At 43.3% G+C, this 21,175-nt stretch overlaps 1 protein-coding gene across 5 annotated transcripts in view; it reads right to left on the bottom strand.

Moving 5' to 3' along the window:
• The window catches only part of CADM1 (cell adhesion molecule 1), a 279,815-nt gene that overhangs the window by 128,094 nt on the left and 130,546 nt on the right, over nucleotides 1-21,175 (bottom strand). For 4 of the 5 annotated variants that reach the window (XM_056543696.1, XM_056543697.1, XM_056543698.1 and 1 more), the window contains exon 2: nucleotides 8,171-8,248. The exons of the other annotated variant lie outside the window; for it this stretch is intronic. In XM_056543696.1, the coding sequence (XP_056399671.1) occupies nucleotides 8,171-8,248 (78 nt within the window). The remainder of the gene's footprint in view (nucleotides 1-8,170; nucleotides 8,249-21,175) is intronic. 5 annotated transcript variants of the gene reach the window in all.

Raw genomic sequence — 21,175 nt, 5'->3', positions numbered from 1 at the left:
TGTCCTCCACTTGTTACCTGTATGAATGGCTCCTGTTTGAACTTGTTATCAGTATAAAAGACACCTGTCCACAACCTCAAACAGTCACACTCCAAACTCCACTATGGCCAAGACAAAAGAGCTGTCGATGGACACCAGAAACAAAATTGTACACCTGCACCAGGCTGGGAAGACTGAATCTGCAATAGGCAAGCAGCTTGGTGTGAAATCAACTGTGGGAGCAATTATTAGAAAATGGAAGACATACAAGACCACTGTTAATCTCCTTCGATCTGGGCTACACACAAGATCTCACCCCGTGGTATCAAAATGATCACAAGAACGGTGAGCAAAAATCCCAGTACCACACAGGGGGACCTAGTGAATGACCTGCAGAGAGCTGGGACCAAAGTAACAAAGGCTACCATCAGTAACACACTACGCCGCCAGGGACTCAAATTATGCAGTGCCAGACATGTCCCCCTGCTTAAGCCAGTACATGTCCGGGCCCATCCAAAGTTTGCTAGAGTGAATTTGGATGATCCAGAAGAGGATTGGGAGAATGTCATATGGTCAGATGAAACCAAAGTAGAACTTTTTGGTAAAAACGTAACTCATCGTATTTGGAGGAGAATGAATGTTGGGTTGCATCCAAAGAACACCATACCTACTGTGAAGCATGGGGGTGGAACCATCAATCTTTGGGGCTGTTTTTCAGCTTAGGGACCAGGATGACCGATCCATGTAAAGGAAAGAATGAATGGGGCTATGTATCGTGAGATTTTGAGTGAAAACCTCCTTCCATCAGCAAGGGCATTGAAGATGAAACATGGCTGGGTCTTTCAGCATGACAATGATCCCAAACACACCACCAGGACAACAAAGGAGTGGCTTTGTAAGAAGCATTTCAAGGTCCTGGAGTTGCCTAGCCAGTCTCCAGATCTCAAACCCATAGAAAACCTTTGGAGGGAGTTGAAAGTCTGTGTTGCCCAGTGACAGCCACAAAACATCACTGCTCTAGAGGAGATCTGCATGGAGGAATGGGCCAAAATACCAGCAACAGTGTGTGAAAACCTTGTGAAGACTTACAGAAAAGTTTGACCTCTGTCACTGCCAATAAAAGATATATAACAAAGTATTGAGATGAACTTTTGTTATTGACCAAATATTTATTTTCCACCATAATTTGCAAATACATTCTTTAACCACTTAGGGATCCAGGGCGTACAGGTACGCCCCGACACCCTGTTTGGGCATACTGGGATTTGTAGTTTTGCAACAGTTTGAGGGCTACCATTTGGAGATCAATGTGCCGTGGTTTCTAAACCATGGCCCTATAAATCTTTCAAAACTACAACTCCCAGCATGCACGAACAGCAAACAGCTGTCTTGCAATGCTGAGAGTTGTAGTTGTGTACCTACCGCTGTTGTCTAACTACTTCTCCTAGCATACCCTTCAGCGATCAGTACATGCTGGGAGTTGTAACTGGTGGCACACTGGTTGGAAAATACTGAGTTAGGCAACAGAACCTAACTGAAGGTTTTCCAACCAGTGTGCCTCCAGCTGTTGCAAAAGTACAACTCCCAGCATGAACACTCTGTCAGTGCATGCTGGGAGTGGTAGCTTTGCAACAGCTGGAGGTCTGCCCCCCCCCCCCCCCCCATGTGTACAGGGTACATTCACATGGGTGGGTTTAGAGCGAGTTCCCTGCTTCAAGTTGGAGCTGTGGCATATTTTCCGCAGCAGCGCAAACTCCTAGCGGGAAACTCAACATTGTAAACCCTTGCCAAAGTGAATGTACCCTAAAAACACTACACTAATACATAATAAAGGGTAAAACACTACATATACACCCCCCTTCTACTGCCCCCCCCCCCCCAATAAAAATGAAAAACGTTTTGTACGGCAGTGTTTCCAAAACAGAGCCTCCAGCTGTTGCAAAACAACAACTCCCAACATTTCCAGACAGCCACTGGCTGTCCAGGCATGCTGGGAGTTTAGCAAAAGCTGGAGGCACCCTGTTTGAGAACCCTAATTTAGCCCTCAAATGCACATAGCGCTCTCTCACTTTGGAGCAATGTCGTATTTCAAGGAAACAGTTTAGGGCCACATATGGGGTACTTCCGTACTCGGAAGAAATTGTGTTACAAATTTCAACAGCCTAAAAATGTTTACATGCTTGTGTTGCCCAATTCTTTTTATTTTTACAAGAGGTAAAAGGAAAATAAGACCCCAAACATTTGTAACGCAATTTCTCCGGGCATGCTGGGAGTTGTAGTTTTGCAACAGCTGGGGGCACCCTGCTTGGGAAACACTGGTCTATGTAGAGGACAGGAGCTTCTTCAGGGTCCTGTACAGTACAAACAATGTCCTAAAAAAGTAACATGGAGTCGCCCTCACCTGGTGTCCAAAGGAGCAGCTAACCTTGGCACAGGTAAAAAGTACAGAACATGTAATACCTCTATATACACATACATATATATATATATATATATATATATATATATATATATATATATATACACACATATTATTTATATATACATATATATATACACACATATTATTTATATATATATATATATATATATATATATATATATATATATATATATATTTATATTACACATCCAACTTTAACGAAAAGTCGTAAAACACCAGTTTTTTGGTTTGTTTGCTTTTTTCTGCTTTGGCACCACAGGGGCTTCCTAAATGCGACATGCCCTCTAAAAACCATTGCAGCAAAATTTGCTTTCCAAAAGCCAAATGGGACGACTCCTCTTCTGAGCATTGTAGTACGCCCGCAGGGCACTTGACATCCACACATGGGGTATTTCCATACTCCGAAGAGACAGGGTTACAAATTTTGGGGGACATTTTCTCCTATTACCCCCTTATAAAAATGTTAAATATGGGGAAAAACCAGCATTTTAGTGAAAAAATATATAAAAATAAAGTCACACATCCAACTTTAACGAAAAGTCGTCAAACACCTGTGGGGTGTAAAGGCTCACTGGACCCCTTGTTACGTTCCTTGAGGGGTGTAGTTTCCAAAATAGTATGGCATTTTATTTATTTTTTGCTGATCTGGCACCATGGGGGCTTCTTAAATGTGACATGCCCCCCAAAAACCATTTCAGAAAAATTCACTCTTCAAAATCCCATTGTCGCTCCTTCCTTTCTGAGCCCTCTAGTGCACCCACAGAGCACTTTATATACACATATGAGGTATTTCCTTACTCGAGAGAAATTGGGTTACAAATTTTAGGTTGAAATCTCTCCTTTTACCCCTTGTAAAAATTCAAAAACTGGGTCTACAAGAACATGAGAGTGTAAAAAAAAAAACATGAAGATTTTGAATTTTCTCCTTCACTTTGCTGCTATTGCTGTAAAACACCTAAAGGGTTAACACACTTACTGGATGTCATTTTTTGCCAACTGCACTGAACTGCAACTGCACTGAATGTCCACTGCACCATACTTTGAGGGGTGCAGTTTTTATAATGGGTCATTTGTGGGGTATTTCTAATATGAAGGCCCCTCAAATCCACTTCAAAACTTAACTGGTCCCTGAAAAATTCGGATTTTTAAAATTTTTTAAAATTTTTTTAAAATTGCTGCTGAACTTTGAAGCCCTCTGATGTTGTCCAAAAGTAAAAACATGTCAACTTTATGATGCAAACATAAAGTAGACATATTGTATATGTCAATCAATATATAATTTATTTGGCATGTCCATTTTCCTTATAAGCAGAGTTTCAAATAAATAAAAAAAAAGCTACATTTTCAAATTTTTCATAACATTTTGACATTTTTCACCAAGAAATGATGCAACCGTCAACAAAAATGTACCACTAACAAAGTAGAATATGTCACGAAAACAACAGTCTCGGAATCAGAATGAAAAATAAAAGAATCCCAGAGTTATTAATGCTTAAAGTAGCAGTGTTCAGATGTGCAAAAAATGCTCTGGTCATTAAGGTGAAAATGGGCTGGGTCCTTAAAGGGGTACTCCGACGCTAAGACATCTTATCCCCTAGTCAAAGGATAGGGGATAAGATGCCTGATCGCGGGAGTCCCGCAGCTGGGGACCCCGGGATCATGCACACGGCACCCCGTTTGTAATCAGTCCCCGGAGCGTGTTCGCTCCGGGACTGATTACAGGCGACCACCGGGCCGGCGGCGTGTGACGTCACGCCTCCGCCCCCATGTGACGTCACGCTCCGCCCCTCAATGCAAGCCTACAGGAGGGGGCGTGACAGCTATCACGCCCCCTCCCGTAGGCTTGCATTGAGGGGCGGAGCGTGACGTCACATGGGGCCGGCCCGGTGGTCGCCTGTAATCAGTCCCGGAGCGAACACACTCAGGGGACTGATTACAAACGGGGTGCCGCATACATGATCCCGGGGGTCACCAGCGGCGGGACTCCCACGATCAGGCATCTTATCCCCTATCCTTTGGATAGGGGAAAAGATGTGTAAGCACCGGAGAACCCCTTTAAGGGGTTAAAAATCAGACTGTGATTTTATGGATTTTTTTTTCACATTAGATCTCTCATAGTTGAGCTATTCCTATGATGAAAATTACAGGCCTCTCATCTTTTTAAGTGGGAGAACTTGCACAATTGGTGGCCGACAAAATACTTTTTTGCCCCACTGTAGGGCATTAATATTAGATGACCAGAGGTTCAGCTCCCAACGACCACGCCATTCATCAGTTTGAGGGACCACAGTACATGAGCGTGCTATGAGGCCCACTTAAAAGAGACCCCCCATCGAGCTTGATAACTCCTTGAAAGGTCTATTCACTTGAGACAGCCTCCTAATGCCTGTACACAGCAGAGTACGGGCAGTAGCAGTGGATGACAGATCTGTGCCTACAATGAGTGTTTGGCTGTTCCCAGTGCTCTCTCCATCACAACAGGTTTACCCGATGCCCTGTCTCAAGCATAGGGTACAGCACCAGATAAATCTATATAGAGAGAAAGCATCAGAAACACTGAGTGCACAGTGCTGCTCTGGGCAGAAGCAAGGCTACTTTAGGAATGGAGGGCTGTCGATTTTGCACAAAAAATTGGAAATTGTTGACTTAACCGTATCTATCCCTTGGTCAGCACTGGGCACTACCTACAATTACATTCCTGGTCTGAATGATAAGGTTAGAAACTCCTGAGGAATCGTAATTTGTTAATAGAGGAGGAAACACTTTGAGGTATGAGAGAGATATATAAGTTGTGAATGTTGATGCCATCATCCTTCAGACCATGAGTGTCATTATTGGTGGAGTGGCAAACTGGATTAATACTGAGAATATCAGGATCTTTATTGGATTTTAATATGCTGTTCAGTTTTGGGCACAGGTTCATAAAAGGGACACTATGGAGCTGGAAAGTGTACAGAGACATGCAACTAAACTAATAAAGAGTATGGAACATCTTAGTTATGAGAAAAGATTAAAAGGATTACATTTGATGAGTCTTGTGTTTAAGAGGGAATATGATCAAGTTATTTAAAGTATATAAATGTCCCATACAAAAAATTAGGGAAAAATGATCCAGGTAAAACCCCAAAGACAGACAAGGGGCACTCCCTCTGTGTGGAGAAAATAAGATTTAGTCTCCAAAAACACCAAACCTTTACATTAAAAACTGTGAATTTGTGGCATAGTCTACTAGAGGAACTGGTCACACCTTAAAGAGTTGAGGGCTTCAAAACAGGCTTAGATACATTATTGGAACAAAAAAACATTAAAAGGGGTACTCCGCTGCTCAGTGTTTGGAACAAACTGTTCCGAACACTGGAGCTTGTGATGTCATAGCCCCGCCCCCTCAATGCAAGTCTATGGGGGGGGGGGGGGGGGGGGTGGCAGCCTTCACAAGCTCCCGGCACCGGCTTCAGGGTTTGGAACAGTTTGTACCAAATGCTGAGCAGCAGAGTACCCCTTTAATGCATATGCAGAAATCTAGAAACATCTTACTTCCTACACTTGATGCTATTAATGTTAAAAAAAAAATAAGCAATAATGAAAATGTATATTAGGCATTTATTAGAAACCATGGAGATCACGCAACCACAGCAGGCCTAAGAAATGTCCCTGGTTCTCAGCAAATGGCCATACAATATTAGCAAATATGACTATAAAGATTCCTCACTGCTTGATCCAAAGGGTTCTTTCTCACACAGTACGGGGTGTACATTGTAGCAACTACTTAGCTTCATCACTTATTTTTGTTTTGCTACATATCAGTTGACATTCAAGATCTACCAAGGGTGGGAACACTTTAGAATATGGCAATTAGTGTGTCCTTACTAAAATAAAAAAGTAAGATTTTCCTACCCCATCATTACTGATATCCAATAAGAAGAGTTGGGGTTATTCTTAATGAAGAGTTTAGCTCTTACCTTGTACCACTGCTGAACTTCTAAACTATTTGTGCAATATATAATGTTCTAAAAAGGATGCGGTAATAATGGGGGGATAAGATGAAGGGGTTAAACGTTACAATGTTCATAACAACAAGGCCATCACTGCTCTAAATCATTCTGTAATGAAAAAAGATTAATTCTAAAAGTCTGGAACATTTTACTTTTAAACACTGTGCACAAAATTCAAGATCTTGGTCCAGGAATTCAATACGTTTGCAGCAAATCATTATTCGACCTTCTTTCCTAGGCCAGACATACAAATATCTCCATCGCATTCCACCAATAAAAGATTTACAATACATCACATAGCTGTAACAAGTACTAGAAGACGACAAAAGCACATTCAATGGCAGAGAGGTCAACTAAAGACACTGTATGACACATAAAGAGCATTTCCTTCAACATCAAAATATCCCTAGAAATAGAAGTTCCTGATCTGTCCTTGTCTGTCAAGTTGCCAAAAAATTCTTATTAGCCGCTACACCACACAACTACCGTGTTTCCCCAAAAATACACCCTACCCCAAAAATAAGCCCTAGCTGGATTATCGGGGTGGGCTGCAATATAAGCCCTACCCGAAAATAAGACCTAGGCAATGCACGGGCTGCAAATATAAAAAAAAAAAAAAAAAAAATTAAACTTACATTCGTCCTTCGTTCCCCCGTTGCTAAGGAACCAGTGTCACTGTTCTCCGCTGCTCTTGCTGCTTCCTGCTGCTTCCTGGTGTTGGGACGTCACAGAGCCTTCAGCCTATCACCGGCAGCAGCGACGTCCCGCCTCTGCCGATGATAGGCTGAGCCCACTGTCATGTAAGAAGCCGGTCGGCTTCTTACATGACAGTGGGCTCAGCCTATCATCGGCAGAGGCGGGACATCGCTGCGGCCAGTGATAGGCTGAAGGCTCTGCAACGTTCCCATCCCCAGGATGCAGCAAGAACAGCGGAGGGACCATGAGGCCGGTTCCTTAGCAACTGGGGAACAGAGGACGAAGGTAAGTTAAAGTTTTTTTTTTTAATATTTGCAGCCCGGGCACAGGAATACAAAGTACAATTATTTGGCAGGGGGGGGGGGGGGGGGAGAAGCAGCGCTGTGAAGCAGTGACATACAGTACGATTAGTCCCCCGGTGTCGGGTGCAGCGCTGGGCTGATAAACCGGGGGGGAGGGGGGGGGGACGTTGGGGGGCAATGTATGTTCAATGTACATAACGTAAATAAATAAGCCCTACCCTGAAAATAAGCCCTAGTGTGTTTTTTGTGACTAAAATGTATATAAGACCCGGTCTTATTTTTGGAGAAACACGGTAAGATAGGTGTTAACTAATATGGCCACCGTTACACCTTAGGCATGGATGGTCAACCAACTTTTTAGTCTTCTGCCTAGTTGGGCAGTGATACATGTACTGCACCCATATGCCAAAAACTGTAGGAGAGCTGGGTGACATTATAAATGGGTACTGTCACAGCAGCAATACTGGTAATCCCATATTTTCCAACAAGATGTTCCACTTAAAAAACTGTTTTTTTGTTTTTTTTCAACTTGACAGAATGAGATAACTGTCTACAAAATAATTTTTGATGTGAAGACAATGATGCCCTGCAGTAAGGGTGAGGGGAAGGAATACAACATGGGTTGATGAGAATGGCAATGTTTTTAAAAGGGTGACCTTCACTGGGATCCAATGGATTCCGATACACAGATGTTAATGCAAGGGGTAAACACCTGGCAACACAGACACAATACAACGTGTATACACAGTGTCACGTACCAGAGCTCTGAAGTTGCTCATAGAACGAATCAGGTAGGGGAAAGTTTTCTGAGGACCCATGGAGACTGGAACTTCTCCCTGACAGAGACAAGATACACTGTGAACCGTCTGCAGATGTGTACGCAACATTCCTCCTGGTCTCCTCCAGACACCAGGACACACACGGCGTCTGCTCACGTATTCATCACAATATCAACCTGTTGTGTGGGGAGGTAAATGGCTTCTGTAATCAGACACAATGACTTGCGCCTCGCTGTGCCCTATTGTCCTAATGTTCCTCATTTTACCTTCCAGCTGCTGGGGTTTCACTAGAAGCCAGAGTAGTTAATTGACATGACATACGGATTGAACCAGGAGCTTTATGTATGAGGAAATGCAGATGTTAATGCTGGTTGTTTATGAATTGCCATGTGACACAACCACAGTATAAATCACTTTTTTTCTATGGTTATCTTATCTTCTTGCCTTAAAGGGGTATTCCAGGAAAAAACTTTTTTATATCTATCAACTGGCTCGAGAAAGTTAAACAGATTTGTAAATTACTTCTATTTAAAAATCTTAATCCTTTCAGTACTTATAAAGCTTCTGAAGTTAAGGTTGTTCTTTTCTGTCTAAGTAATCTCTGATGACACGTGTCTCGAGAACCGCCCAGTTTAGAAGCAAATCCCCATAGCAAACCTCTTCTAAACTGGCCGTTTCTCGAGACAGGTGTCATCAGAGATTACTTCGACAGAAAAGAACAACCTAAACTTCAGAAGCTCATAAGTACTGAAAGGATAAAGATTTTTTTATTAGAAGTAATTTACAAATCTGCTTAACTCTCTGGAGCCAATTGATATATAAAAAAAAAAGTTTTTTCCTGGATAACCCCTTTAATTTCTCTTTAATTTGTACCAAACCTCTCTGCTGCCCTCATCAGTCTTTTCTGTTTACTGCACCCAAACCTTCCTATATTCTACTCCAAGGACTTAACCTCTGTATGCTGGTACCATAGGGCAGGATTTCTCAACCGATGGTACGCATACCCCTAGGGGTATGCCACCAGTTGTGCGAGGGTACACAGATGCGCTGACAAATACCGGCCATGCATTGGCCAGTATTTGTCAGCGCAGAGGGGGGGAATGGCCGCGGCAGCTCTCTGTAAAGTAGCTGCGTGGTTGCCAGGCAGACGTGTGACATCCCTTGATGTTGTGCGGAGGTGCACCACAGTGCAGGAGTACATCACCCTTCAGTGTGGCCCGCCGAATGGGACCAAATGTATGGGAGGGAGGGATGTTATTGTATGTATTTTCTGTATGTATATATTAGCCCAGGGGATTGGGGGGGGGGGGGGGGGGAAGAGAAATAATGGCAAAAGGGGATCAGAGGGAGGGGGAGTAATGGCAAAGGGGGATTAAGATGGAAGGGGGTAATGATTACTCCCCACCCCTCTCCATCTTAATCCCCCTGTGCCATTATTCCCTATTCCCTCTCATCCTTTTTGCCATTAACCCTCCCCCCTCCATCTTAATGCCCTTGTGCCATTATCCCCCTCCCTCCCTCTGATCCCCTTTTGCCAATATCACTTCCTTCCTCCATCTTAATTCCCTTGTGCCATTATTACCCCCTCCCTATGATCCCATTATCTGATAATGGCAAAAGGGGATCAGAGGGAGGAGGGAATAATGGCAAAAAAGGATAAAGATGAAGAAGGGGCTCAGATGGCACAAGGGGCTCAGATGGCACAAGGGGCTCAGATGGCACAAGGGGCTCAGATGGCACAAGGGGATTAAGATGGAGGGGCATAATCATTCCCCCCTCTCCATCTTAATGTCCTTGTGCCATTAGTCCTCCCCTCCCTCTGATCCCCTTTTGCCATTATCCCCCCCCTCCATCTTAATCCCCTTGTGCCATTATTCCCCCTCCCTCTGATCCCCTTTTTCCATATCGGATAGTAATGGCACAAGGGGATTAAGATGGAGGGGGGGAATAATGGCAAAAGGGGATCAGAGGGAGCCATAATAATGGCACAAGGGGATTAAGTATCACATTAGTATAAAGGTAAGCGCATGCCATTATGAAAATAAGTAATTGTATGACATTTTGTCCGTGAATACCCCTCGTGCGCAAGTTCCAATGTGAGGGGTACCCGCGGGCATACTTTCACCCTTTGGGGGTACAGTCGCCAAAAAGGTTGAGAACCACTGCCATAGGGGCTGCCAATGTGCAATTTGACCCTATTAAACAGTGCTGAGCTGTGCAAGCATTAGCAAACAGAAGGGGAAATCTGTCTTCACTTCCATGGTGCCTAAACTACAAGTCATCTGTGTGATTCTCAGTGTCTTCTCCCTGCTATGCTTGCCTTGACTGATAGATCTCTCCCAATACCCAAAGAAAGATCTATCAATGAAGGCTATTGAGCTGGGGAGAAGCTGACAGGGACTGCCCTGATAACTCCTGGTTCAGGCAGCATAAAAGTGAAGTTTCCCTTTAAAGAGTCTTCAGGGTCAAACCATCTTCTCCCTAAGAGTGGTTCACATTAAGTTTTTCCCATTTGTTTAGCATGGTGTGAAAAGCTTCTGAGGGGCATGCTAAACATCTCCAAATCGGTCAATTGTCAAACAGAGTACAAAAGAAAAGTGTCCTCTTGACCTCCATCTGGCTGTTAGTCGGTATTGCTTTAAGAATTGAAAGGTGGAATAGCATACTAGAATATACTGTTCCATCTTAAAGGGGTTCTCCCTTGCTTATACTGTTTTTTGTTATTATGTTTGTGTGTTATGTGTGTATAAGTATGTGTTTTTTTATGTGTGTTGTGATTATGTATATATGTATTTTCTTACCTTTTGTGAAGATCCGGAAGCTGGCCCCTTTTTCTTCCAGTGGGTTGCTGTGCACCTCGGCCTTGTTGTGTTCGGTAAGTGGGATCTTCTGACGTCCGAGGCGAATAATTTCTTACTGTTTCTTCCGGGGCTCAGCGACGAATCTGTGGCCTCTTCCGGCGCACGCGCAGGTTTTTTTTTTTTTTTTTTTACCAATAAAGTTTTTTTTTGTCTAATTGACAAACTGTCTGCGCTTGCGCGAAGCTACGCTATTAGCGTAGACCTAACGTACACTACGCTGTTAGCATAGCACTTGCGTACTCGCACATGCGCAGTTTGTCAATTAGACAAAAAAAAATTTATTGGTAAAAAAAACTAACAAACTACCTGCACATGCGCTGGAAGAGGCCGCAGATTCGTCGCTGAGCCACGGAAGAAACAAGAAGAAAAGATTTGCCTCGGACGTCAGAAGATAGGAAGGACAGAAGCAAGAACACACACCCCGACATCCCACTTACCGAACACAACATGGTGGAGGCCAAACATAAAAAAAACAGTATAAACAAGGGAGAACCCCTTTAAGGGAGCCTTTAAATAAGTATGCAATAAACAAGTGTTTCTCAAGCAAGGTCCTCAAGACCCCCCAGCAGGTCATGATTTCTGGATTTCCTTAGTCTACCACAGGTGATATAATTCAGGTCAGTGAATCAGGCATCACCACAGTTATATCACCTGTGAAAGACTAAGGGAATCCAGTAAACATCCCCTGTTGGGGGTGCTTGAGGACCACACTTGAGAAACACTGCAACAAACAAATACCATATACGCTGTATGGTAGCTATCATGCATTGACTAAAATGGTCACGTTATGAGTTTTTCATGATGGGTTTCATTAAATGGTTACCATTATAGTCTGGCTGGGTTCATACATAGCACTTTGGATAGTATTTATAGCCAAAACCAGGAGGAGAAACAAAACACAGAAAAAAAGGTTTTGACGGTTTTTGGCTTCAAATACTGACCAAAATACTAGGTGTGAACACAGCCTGTGGGTGGCAGATTCAATAAGCAAATGCCTAAAGCCCTGTTTACATCAGAAGTTACTTTCATAGCCTCTGCTGCATATTTTGATAATACTGGGCTAAATACTGTAGCATGCAGCACTGTTTAGTCCACTAAAATGCCGGCCACTTTAACGGAACCTGATAGACCCCATTAAAGTCAATGAGGTCTCTCAGGTGTCATGGGTTTCTATTTTTTGATGGATCCATCACCAGCATCCTATGACAGAACAGAACAATGGTAATGTTCAAAGCAGCTATGAATGAACCCCTAAAGTGGCATCCATCACCCATAGGTTACACTGGCATTCGTTTAATGGATACATCACAGAAAAACTCACAAGGTTTCCATTAAAATATTGTTTCACAACCTATGGCTCTCTATCCATTGCAAAACTAAAACTCTGTATAAGAGATATGATACGTTGAGTGCCTTCCCAGGTGTGTATGTTACATGGCAAAACGTGATGTGAACAGCCCCAACAAGAGTTGGAAAATAGAAATGGCAGTAACCTCATTTTGATTTCTGCTCTTGGGCTCCTGACTGATGTCCTCATCCTCCCTTCCCCTCTCTTCCAAGGGATCTGCTTAGAATACGGAGCACGTTGAGCCGGGGATGGCACGGTAGGGCAGTGTTGCTGTTACATACTACCCATACTATTTGCTTTGCTAATATCGCCAGTTACTGCCGGAATTGTCCTAATTAGTAAAGTAAACTGGCTGCCCAGCCTGGAGATCCGAGCGCTCCTGTACAGAGATTCTTCTGAGAACGGACGGCCCACATATTCCCAGCCAGGAGATTAAATACCATGCCTGCTGACCTGCCAAACAAGGAGCTGGCACTGGGGCACAAGCCATTGGCAGCAGCCATCTGCGGAGTGGTGTGTAGGTATGTGGGGCAGGTGTGATTTTGCATTTAATTCTAATATAGCAAACAAAGGCCAGAAGAAAGCACAGTTCAGCAGAAAGCCACTCGCATGTATACGCTGCAGGAGAAAAGGACAGTGTTATACATGCATATAAAAACGGATACAGAGGCTGCATCGGTCCACATTACCCACACATAGTTAACACATTCTTCTTACATGTAGCTGACTCCCCACAGCTTGGGAAGCGTTTGAGGCAGACAATATTTTCATTCACAGTTCACTAGACTCAAAAGAACAGAGACCTCTACAGTTTGCTACAATATGTACAGTAACCTGCATTCTGTGCCAATATTTTGCTGCATTTTGACAAAGTGAGCAGTCTTCGGAAATTGTGTGGAAACAACAAATAAAAAATGTTATAATCCAAATGCTAAAATAAGACACTGAGAACGTGATGAAGGACATTTTATCAAGCATCGGATAAAAATTCACAGTAATTATGTAAGACGTTCCGGCGTTTCGAGCTCAGGGTTACATCCCTTGAAGCAAAAACCTGAGATGTTATTAAAAGTGATATTGCCCTAGAATGTATTTCCATATATTGTACTTTATGTAATTCAGATGTGGATGTTCACTCAGTGAAATACGTCTGAATAGATAAATGTTCTTAATCTGCAGTTGTACAATGTGGCCATAGATGCATCAATTAATCTGTCAATCGCACAAATACTAGTAAACAGGGAGGGTAATGATGCTTACAATGCATTCAGAAGGTTTTTAGACCCTTATATAAATGTACTAATATAAAAATATATTCAGCCCCAAGCCCCCCAATATTATTCTGTACTCAATACCCCATAATGACTGTGAAAAAAGATTTTTTAGAAATACCTGCAAATTAATAATAACTTTTGCATGGAGATAAGGCTTCAGACCCTTTGCTATGACACATGAAATTTAGCTCTGGGGGTGTTCTGTTTCTAGTGTTGATCTCTGAGATTTGTTTACAACTTTAATGTAGGGATCGAGCGATTTTCGGTTTGGCCGATATTCACGATTTTTGACGTTACCGGTATCAGCAATTACCTTGCCGATAATCTGTTAATGCTCCAACCCGCCCCACCCAGAGACCGCCGCTGCCCCATTGCCTCCACCATCCCCGGTTTTATAATTACCTGTTCCTAGGGTCCGCATTACATCTGGCCCCTGTGGCGTCCTGCGTTGTAACGTGGTGTTACCGTTAGTGCGCACAGTGACAGCTCAGGACGCTGCCGGAGCCAGAAGTAGCGCGAACCCCAGGCCCCAGGAACAGGTAATTATAAAACCGGGGATGGGGGAGGCAACGGGGCAGCGGCGGTGGTCGGACTAAGGACCGGCAGGGGGAGAGAAGCAGGTGGTGGCGGCGGTCTCTGGCCCCACAAAAGCTGCTGCAGTTCATTGATTTAAAGCGCCCGCTTTAAATCAATGATCTTCAGCCGCTTCTTCGAGGCGGGGGGGGGGGGGTGTGGGGAGAAATAGCCGTTAACTTATACCGGAATATTGGTATAAGTTATCGGCCTGAATATTGGCCCTACTTTAATGTAGTCACCTGTAGTAGATTTAGTGGATTAGACATGATTTGGAAAGACTCGACCCTGTGTATATAAGGTGTCACAGCTAGCAATCATTTTTTGAGCCAAAAACAAACCATAAGAAGGAGAAGCTGCCTAAAGTGCTCACAAACGATTGTGTAATGTAATGGATCTGGAGAAGGTTACAAAAATGTCTGCATCACTGAATGTTTGCAAGAGCACAGTGACCATCATTTTTACATGGAAGGCAATTGGAACAACCAGAACACCTAGAGCTGGCCAACCAACTAAGTAACTGAGGGTGAAGAGTCTTTGTAAGAGAGGTGACCAAGAACCAAATCGTCACTCTGGATGAGCTCCAAAGATCATGTGTGCAGATATGAGCAACATTTAGAAGGTCAACCATGAGTGCAGCACTCCACCAATCTGGGTTCATGGCAGAGGGGTCAAAAAGAAGCCTCTCCATAGTAAGACATATGAAAGCCACCTGAAGTTTGCAGGTGTAAATTGTAGTAAATTTGGATGTAACGTCCCAGTCACTGGACATCACATCCACTTTACACAATGCACCCCATACATTTTTATGTCTTTCTTTTTTTTTTTTTGCACAAAACAGGTGTTTGCGTAAAAATATTGCAACTTTTTAAAGTTTACACCAGGAACAGGGACGCATAAATACACACCAGGCACCTATAAATACTCCACAACAGCCTTTATCTTTTCTTTTAGGAAAAATAAGCAGTTCTAGAAAATTCTATGCTACTATGAGGCCATGTCAGATTAAAGCCTCCCTATTAACAATGATGAGGAATTATAGAGAAACAACTCTTAGTAGTACGGTAACAGGTTATATCTGGTGACAACTAACCATGAATGTTATACGCTGCAGCACCTCCTCATCTGGCAAGAACATATAGGAATGTTTATTCTAATCTTCCTGGTTCTTATAAAGAACGACAGAACTACTCTGATGAACTACAAAGGAAGAGAAACGGAACGGCCTAAGGGGAATGGGGTAGTGCAGAGCAACGAAAAAGTCAGCATCATGTTGGGGTTTGGGGAAACCTAGTTGATCTCTTAAGTGGGCACTGCCATTTGCAAAAAAAAAACGTTTTTACATAATGTAGTATATTTTTATGTAATAACATTGTAATGTGTACAGTAATGGCCGTAAATGTTGGCACCCCTGAAATTTTTCTAGAAAATGAAGTATTTTTCACAGAAAAGGATTGCAGTAACATGTTTGGCTATACACATGTTTATTCCCTTTGTGTGTATTGGAACTAAACCAAAAAAGGGAGGAAAAAAAGCATTTTGGACATAATGTCACACCAAACTCCAAAAATGGGCTGGACAAAATTATTGGCACCCTTTCAGAATTGTAGAAAGCAGATAAAAAGGAGATAAGTTCACTTAGTCTTTGCATTGGGTGTCTGTGTGTGCCACACTAAGCATGGACAACAGAAAGAGGAGAAAAGAACTGTCTGAGGACTTGAGAACCAAAATTGTCAAAAAATATCAACAATCTCATGGTTTCAAATCCATCTCGGGAGATCTAGATTTGCCTTTGTCCACAGTGCGCAACATTATCAAGAAGTTTGCAACCCATGGCACTGTAGCTAATCTCCCTGGTTGTGGACGGAAGAGAAAAATTGATGAAAGGTGTCAATGCAGGATAGTCCGGATGGTGGATAAGCAGCCCCAAACAAGTTCCAAAAATATTCAAGCTGTCCTGCAGGCTCAGGGAGCATCAGTGACAGCACCAACTATCCGTCGACTTTTAAATGAAATGAAATGAAATGCTATGGCAGGAGACCCAGGAGGACCCCACTGCTGACACAGACATAAAAAAGCAAGACTACATTTTGCCAAAATGAACTTGAGTAAGCCAAAATCCTTCTGGGAAAACATCTTGTGGACAGATAAGACCAAGATATAGCTTTTTGGAAAAGCACATCATTCTACTGTTTACCGAAAATGGAATGAGGCCTACAAAGAAAAGAACACAGTACCTACAGTGAAATATGGAGGAGGTTCAATTATGTTTTGTGGTTGTTTTGCTGCCTCTGGCACTGGGTGCCTTGAATGTGTGCCAATGGATTTTGGGATCGCACTGTACAGCCCAGTGTCAGAAAACTGGGTTTGCGTCTGGGATCTTGGGTCTTCCAGCAGGACAATGACCCCAAACATACGTCAAAAAGCACCCAGAAATGGATGGCAACAAAGCGCTAGAGTGTTCTGAAGTGGCCAGCAATGAGTCCAGATCTAAATCCCATTGAACACCTGTAAGAGAGACCTGGAGCAGTTTGCAAAGGAAGAGTGGTCCAACATTCCGGCTGAGAGGTGTAAGAAGCTTATTGATGGTTTTCCAAAGGGTGTGCAACCAAACATCAAGTTAAGGTGCCAATAATTTTGTCCAGACCATTTTTGAGTTTGGTGTGACATTACGTCCAATTTGCTTTTTTTCCTCCTAAACATGTGTATAGCAAAACATGTTACTGCAATTCTTTTCTGTGAGAAATACTTCATTTTCTTGAAAATTTTCTGGGGTGCCAACATTTAGGTCCTTGACTGTATATTTTTGGGTAAAAAAAAACACTGTTTTGGCCCTGCAGCTATTTTCTGTGTGTCTCAGCTGAGACAAAAAGTGTGGGTGGACAAGCAGGGCTCTGTGAACTGAGGCTCTCTGACCCGGCTAACACGGCAGGATGATTGACAAGCCAGGAGCCTGCACAGAGCCCTGTGTGTCCCGCCCTATTACAAATATAAATATAATGTTATTTTCTACATAATATAATTATTTTTTTACAAATGACAGCTACACTTCAAGTGCACTGTAATGGCTGTGGTCAACAAACAACCAGATAATTCAAAAGTGGGTCACTACAAGATCACATTTATTTCTAAAATTTGCCAAGCGTTTGTATGTGTTCCCTCTGGTATACAGAGTTTTATGCCACCAAGAACTTTAGACTGTATGTACATGTATACAGGTTAATAGGGAGAGGTCTAAGGCAATTCACCGGGGACCTTCTAAGGTCATTTGAGATTTCAGGACGTAAGCTGCCGACATCCTGCCACCTCCTCATCCGACAGCTCAGCAGTCAGCTCGCGAAATCTTGTTAACTCAGTGATCAAGAAATATTACTTCTAAACTCCGGAACTTGTGCCTGCCAAAATGTGACTGGATCAGTGACATTAATGTGAAGCAGCAGAGCCGCTGTGCAGGGCAGCCACAGGCACTTTATAATATGTCCTCCCTAGTTATACACAGCCACAGCTACAGCCTATGGAAAGGCCAACGATCAAACTTCCCACCTTTCTCACCCACTCTCCCCATAATAATTTGGGACAGAAAATCAAAACTATCACTTCGAGAGGAAATAAGACTTTGCACCCTCTACGCCAAATCGACGGACCAAAGAAAATCATTACATTAGACTCCAGAAAGCCAGGGACGCGCAACAATAATGAATGCGAGGGGCGATCATTACTGCCGTCCTACAGAATACATATGCTATATACCCCTGGGCTCTCTGACTTAAAAGAGAATTCCTGCAACTCATCTGAAGCTGGATCTACCCACATTAATGCAATGTACCCCAGGCTTCTAAATCCCTTCCATAAGCAAAGATTGTGATAAATAATTTGGTGCAAATGAAAACAATCCCATAGCGATCTCGGTTTTCAGTCCCACCAGTACAAAGACAATCCTTATTAGCTTTGCTGAGTTAGGTTGGAAACTATACAAGCAGGGCTATGATGGGAAGATAGTGTCGTTTATAGGACAAATAAGCAAAATATACATTAAAATAATGTTAAACAGTAAAAAGAAGGAGGTATCGCTCTTTTCCCGCCAGGCTTCTCAACCCTCATTTGACTTCGTTAAGCAGTGGTCTCCAAACTGTGGACTTGCAGATGTTGCAAAAGTACAACTCCCAGCATGCCCGGACAGCCGTTGGCTGTCCGGGCATGCTGGAAGTTGTACTTTTGCAACATTTGGAGGTCTATGGTTTGAAGACCACTGTCCTAAAGTGTCATGGCTTGAACACAAGGCCCATGGAGTCACTCTGGAGGTCTAACTGTGGGCCTCTAATCTCACATCATAGATACAAAACATTACAGCAAAAATCATAAAAGAGAAAAAAAAATATACATTCAGACTTTTCAGTGCTTAAAATAAGCTGGGGTCCAAAGGATAGGGGATAAGATGATAGATTGCGGGGTGTCCCGTCACTAGGGACCCCCGCGATCTCCGGGCCAGCAGCTGCAGCGTCTGGAACATGGAAGATTGCCGCTTCCACATTCGTGAAGTCACACCCCCTCCATTCAAGTCTATGGGAGGGGGCATGACGGCTCTGTACTCCTCCCATAGACTTTAATAGAGGGGGCGTGGTGGCCTGCATCGCCAGTCATTGGGCACAGGTGCTGGCCCGGAGATCGCGGGACCCCCGCGATCTAACATCTTATCCCTCATCCTTTGGATAGGGGATAAGATGTGTGCGGCAGAGTACCTCTTTAAATAGAGGGGAGCAAGTCTCATAAGTTAAGGTGCAACTGTCGAATCGCAATGCCTCGTCACCTTGAATCACAAGGTGTCAGCTTCTTTGAAAGAAAGACAGGGCTCAGCTTCCATCTCTGACCTTATTAAAACCCCATGCATATGCTGTTGTTGCAGACTGCAGCACACAAGCAGTGATATAAAACCCCATGCATATGCTGTTGCAGACTGCAGCACACAAGCAGTGATATAAAACCCCATGCATATGCTGTTGCAGACTGCAGCACACAAGCGGTGATATAAAACCCCATGCATATGCTGTTGTTGCAGACTGCAGCACACAAGCAGTGATATAAAACCCCATGCATATGCTGTTGTTGCAGACTGCAGCACACAAGCGGTGATATAAAACCCCATGCATATGCTGTTGTTGCAGACTGCAGCACACAAGCAGTGATATAAAACCCCATGCATATGCTGTTGTTGCAGACTGCAGCACACAAGCGGTGATATAAAACCCCATGCATATGCTGTTGTTGCAGACTGCAGCACACAAGCGGTTTACCAGTGAAGGTATTGGTCACGTTCACTGTGTGCCACAATCTGCAACAATGGCCCATATGCAGGATTTCACCAGGGTCAGTGATGGAAGCCGAGCCCTGTTTGTCTACCAAAAACACTGATGGTGGGGATTCAAAGTGGAGAGACATTTTGTCCTGAGGGTACTGCAGAGCTCACTCACAATTTAAGGGTAACTTAAGTTGTGTATTTGGATTAGACGTATGGAGAGCACAAGTCAAATGTATTCATGAAATCAGACCATGTTGCCATTTGCAATATTCAGCAACAAGTGACAGATGCACTTTAGCGGGGTTATCTAGAAGCAGAAATCACAGCTGCTTTCTTCCAGAAACAGCACCACTCGTGTTCAGGTAGTGTAGTGATACTGCTCTAAAGTGAATAGAGCTAAGTTGCAATATCACACATGCCACCTGAGGAAAAGAGTGGCACTGTTTTTGGGTCCTGGATAACTCCTGCAAACAACATTGCCACGTTTAAAACAGAAGGAGTGGACACTTTTTTAGGTTCTCTCTTAAAAGGGGTACTCCACTGGCCAGCGTTTCGGAACTAAATGTTCCGAACGCTGTTTTTTTTGTCACGCCCCTCAATGCATGTCTATGGGAGGGGGGCCGTCACGTCCCATCCCACCGCAGCGCAAAGACAGCATTCAGAACATTTAGTTCTGAACGCTGGTCAGTGGAGTACCCCTTTAAGGTAAATGCAGTCACAAACGATCAATAAGAATTAGGGTCTAAAGGCATCTTTGTGGGAAGTTGCGTTAAAGGGGCTGAAATACAATGTGACCCCTCTACATGAGAAACAATGTACAACGTCACAGCGCGGCAGCGTGTTTGCCTGTACCTAGTCTGTTTTGTGACAAACCAAGCTATGCAGCCAAACAAATAGCAGTTCTTTTTTGTCCCCTAAGAGAGTTATGGGTGTCATTAGATTGTAAGAGGCAGCCAAAGTTCTATATTTTGAATACTTAATTTATGGACCAACATCCATAGATTGCTATGCTGTGCACCCCAACTAGGCACCATACCCTGGCACAATCACATCGGCAGGTCTGTATTAAGGACAGGGTCCGTTCACACATTTTTTGTTGGAACAGTTTTTCAACGAGCATACCTATAGAATTTCATAAAAGAGAAAAATATGCAAAGACTTCTTATGCTAATAATAGGGCATTTCCAGAACACTTTAAACCAGAATCATGTGTGTCCAGTCAAAGCTTGAAATGCCAGCCTTGTATCTGATGTTTCCCACAGGCAATTCATTTTTTACAGCCATACAACCTGTACCTTATTCTATATAAATTTCCCATTCTATAGATAGACACAGCTAAACCCCATTGTGTGAGGTGTAGACAGCTACTATGTAGTTGGATCCTTTGGATAAACTCTCCAATCTCTGCTTAATGGAGCACCGCAGTAATACAGTCATGGTCTCCACTGTCGCATGAGATAAAATTGAGGCCGCTCGTCCCACAAGTGTATTATAAAGAGACACCTTCTGCTTCTGCTTATCCCAGTAGAGTCTTTACCACAGGACTTAACAGCTCAGAGTGACGGCAGCGGGCAGTCTCCCAGCACTTCACAATTAATAAGAAACCGGCAGTGCTGTACCTTGCACCAGGGT

This window comes from Hyla sarda, chromosome 10, assembly GCF_029499605.1.
Source record: "Hyla sarda isolate aHylSar1 chromosome 10, aHylSar1.hap1, whole genome shotgun sequence".
Lineage (NCBI taxonomy): Eukaryota > Metazoa > Chordata > Amphibia > Anura > Hylidae > Hyla > Hyla sarda.
This window is presented reverse-complemented; position numbering and strand designations above follow the sequence as displayed.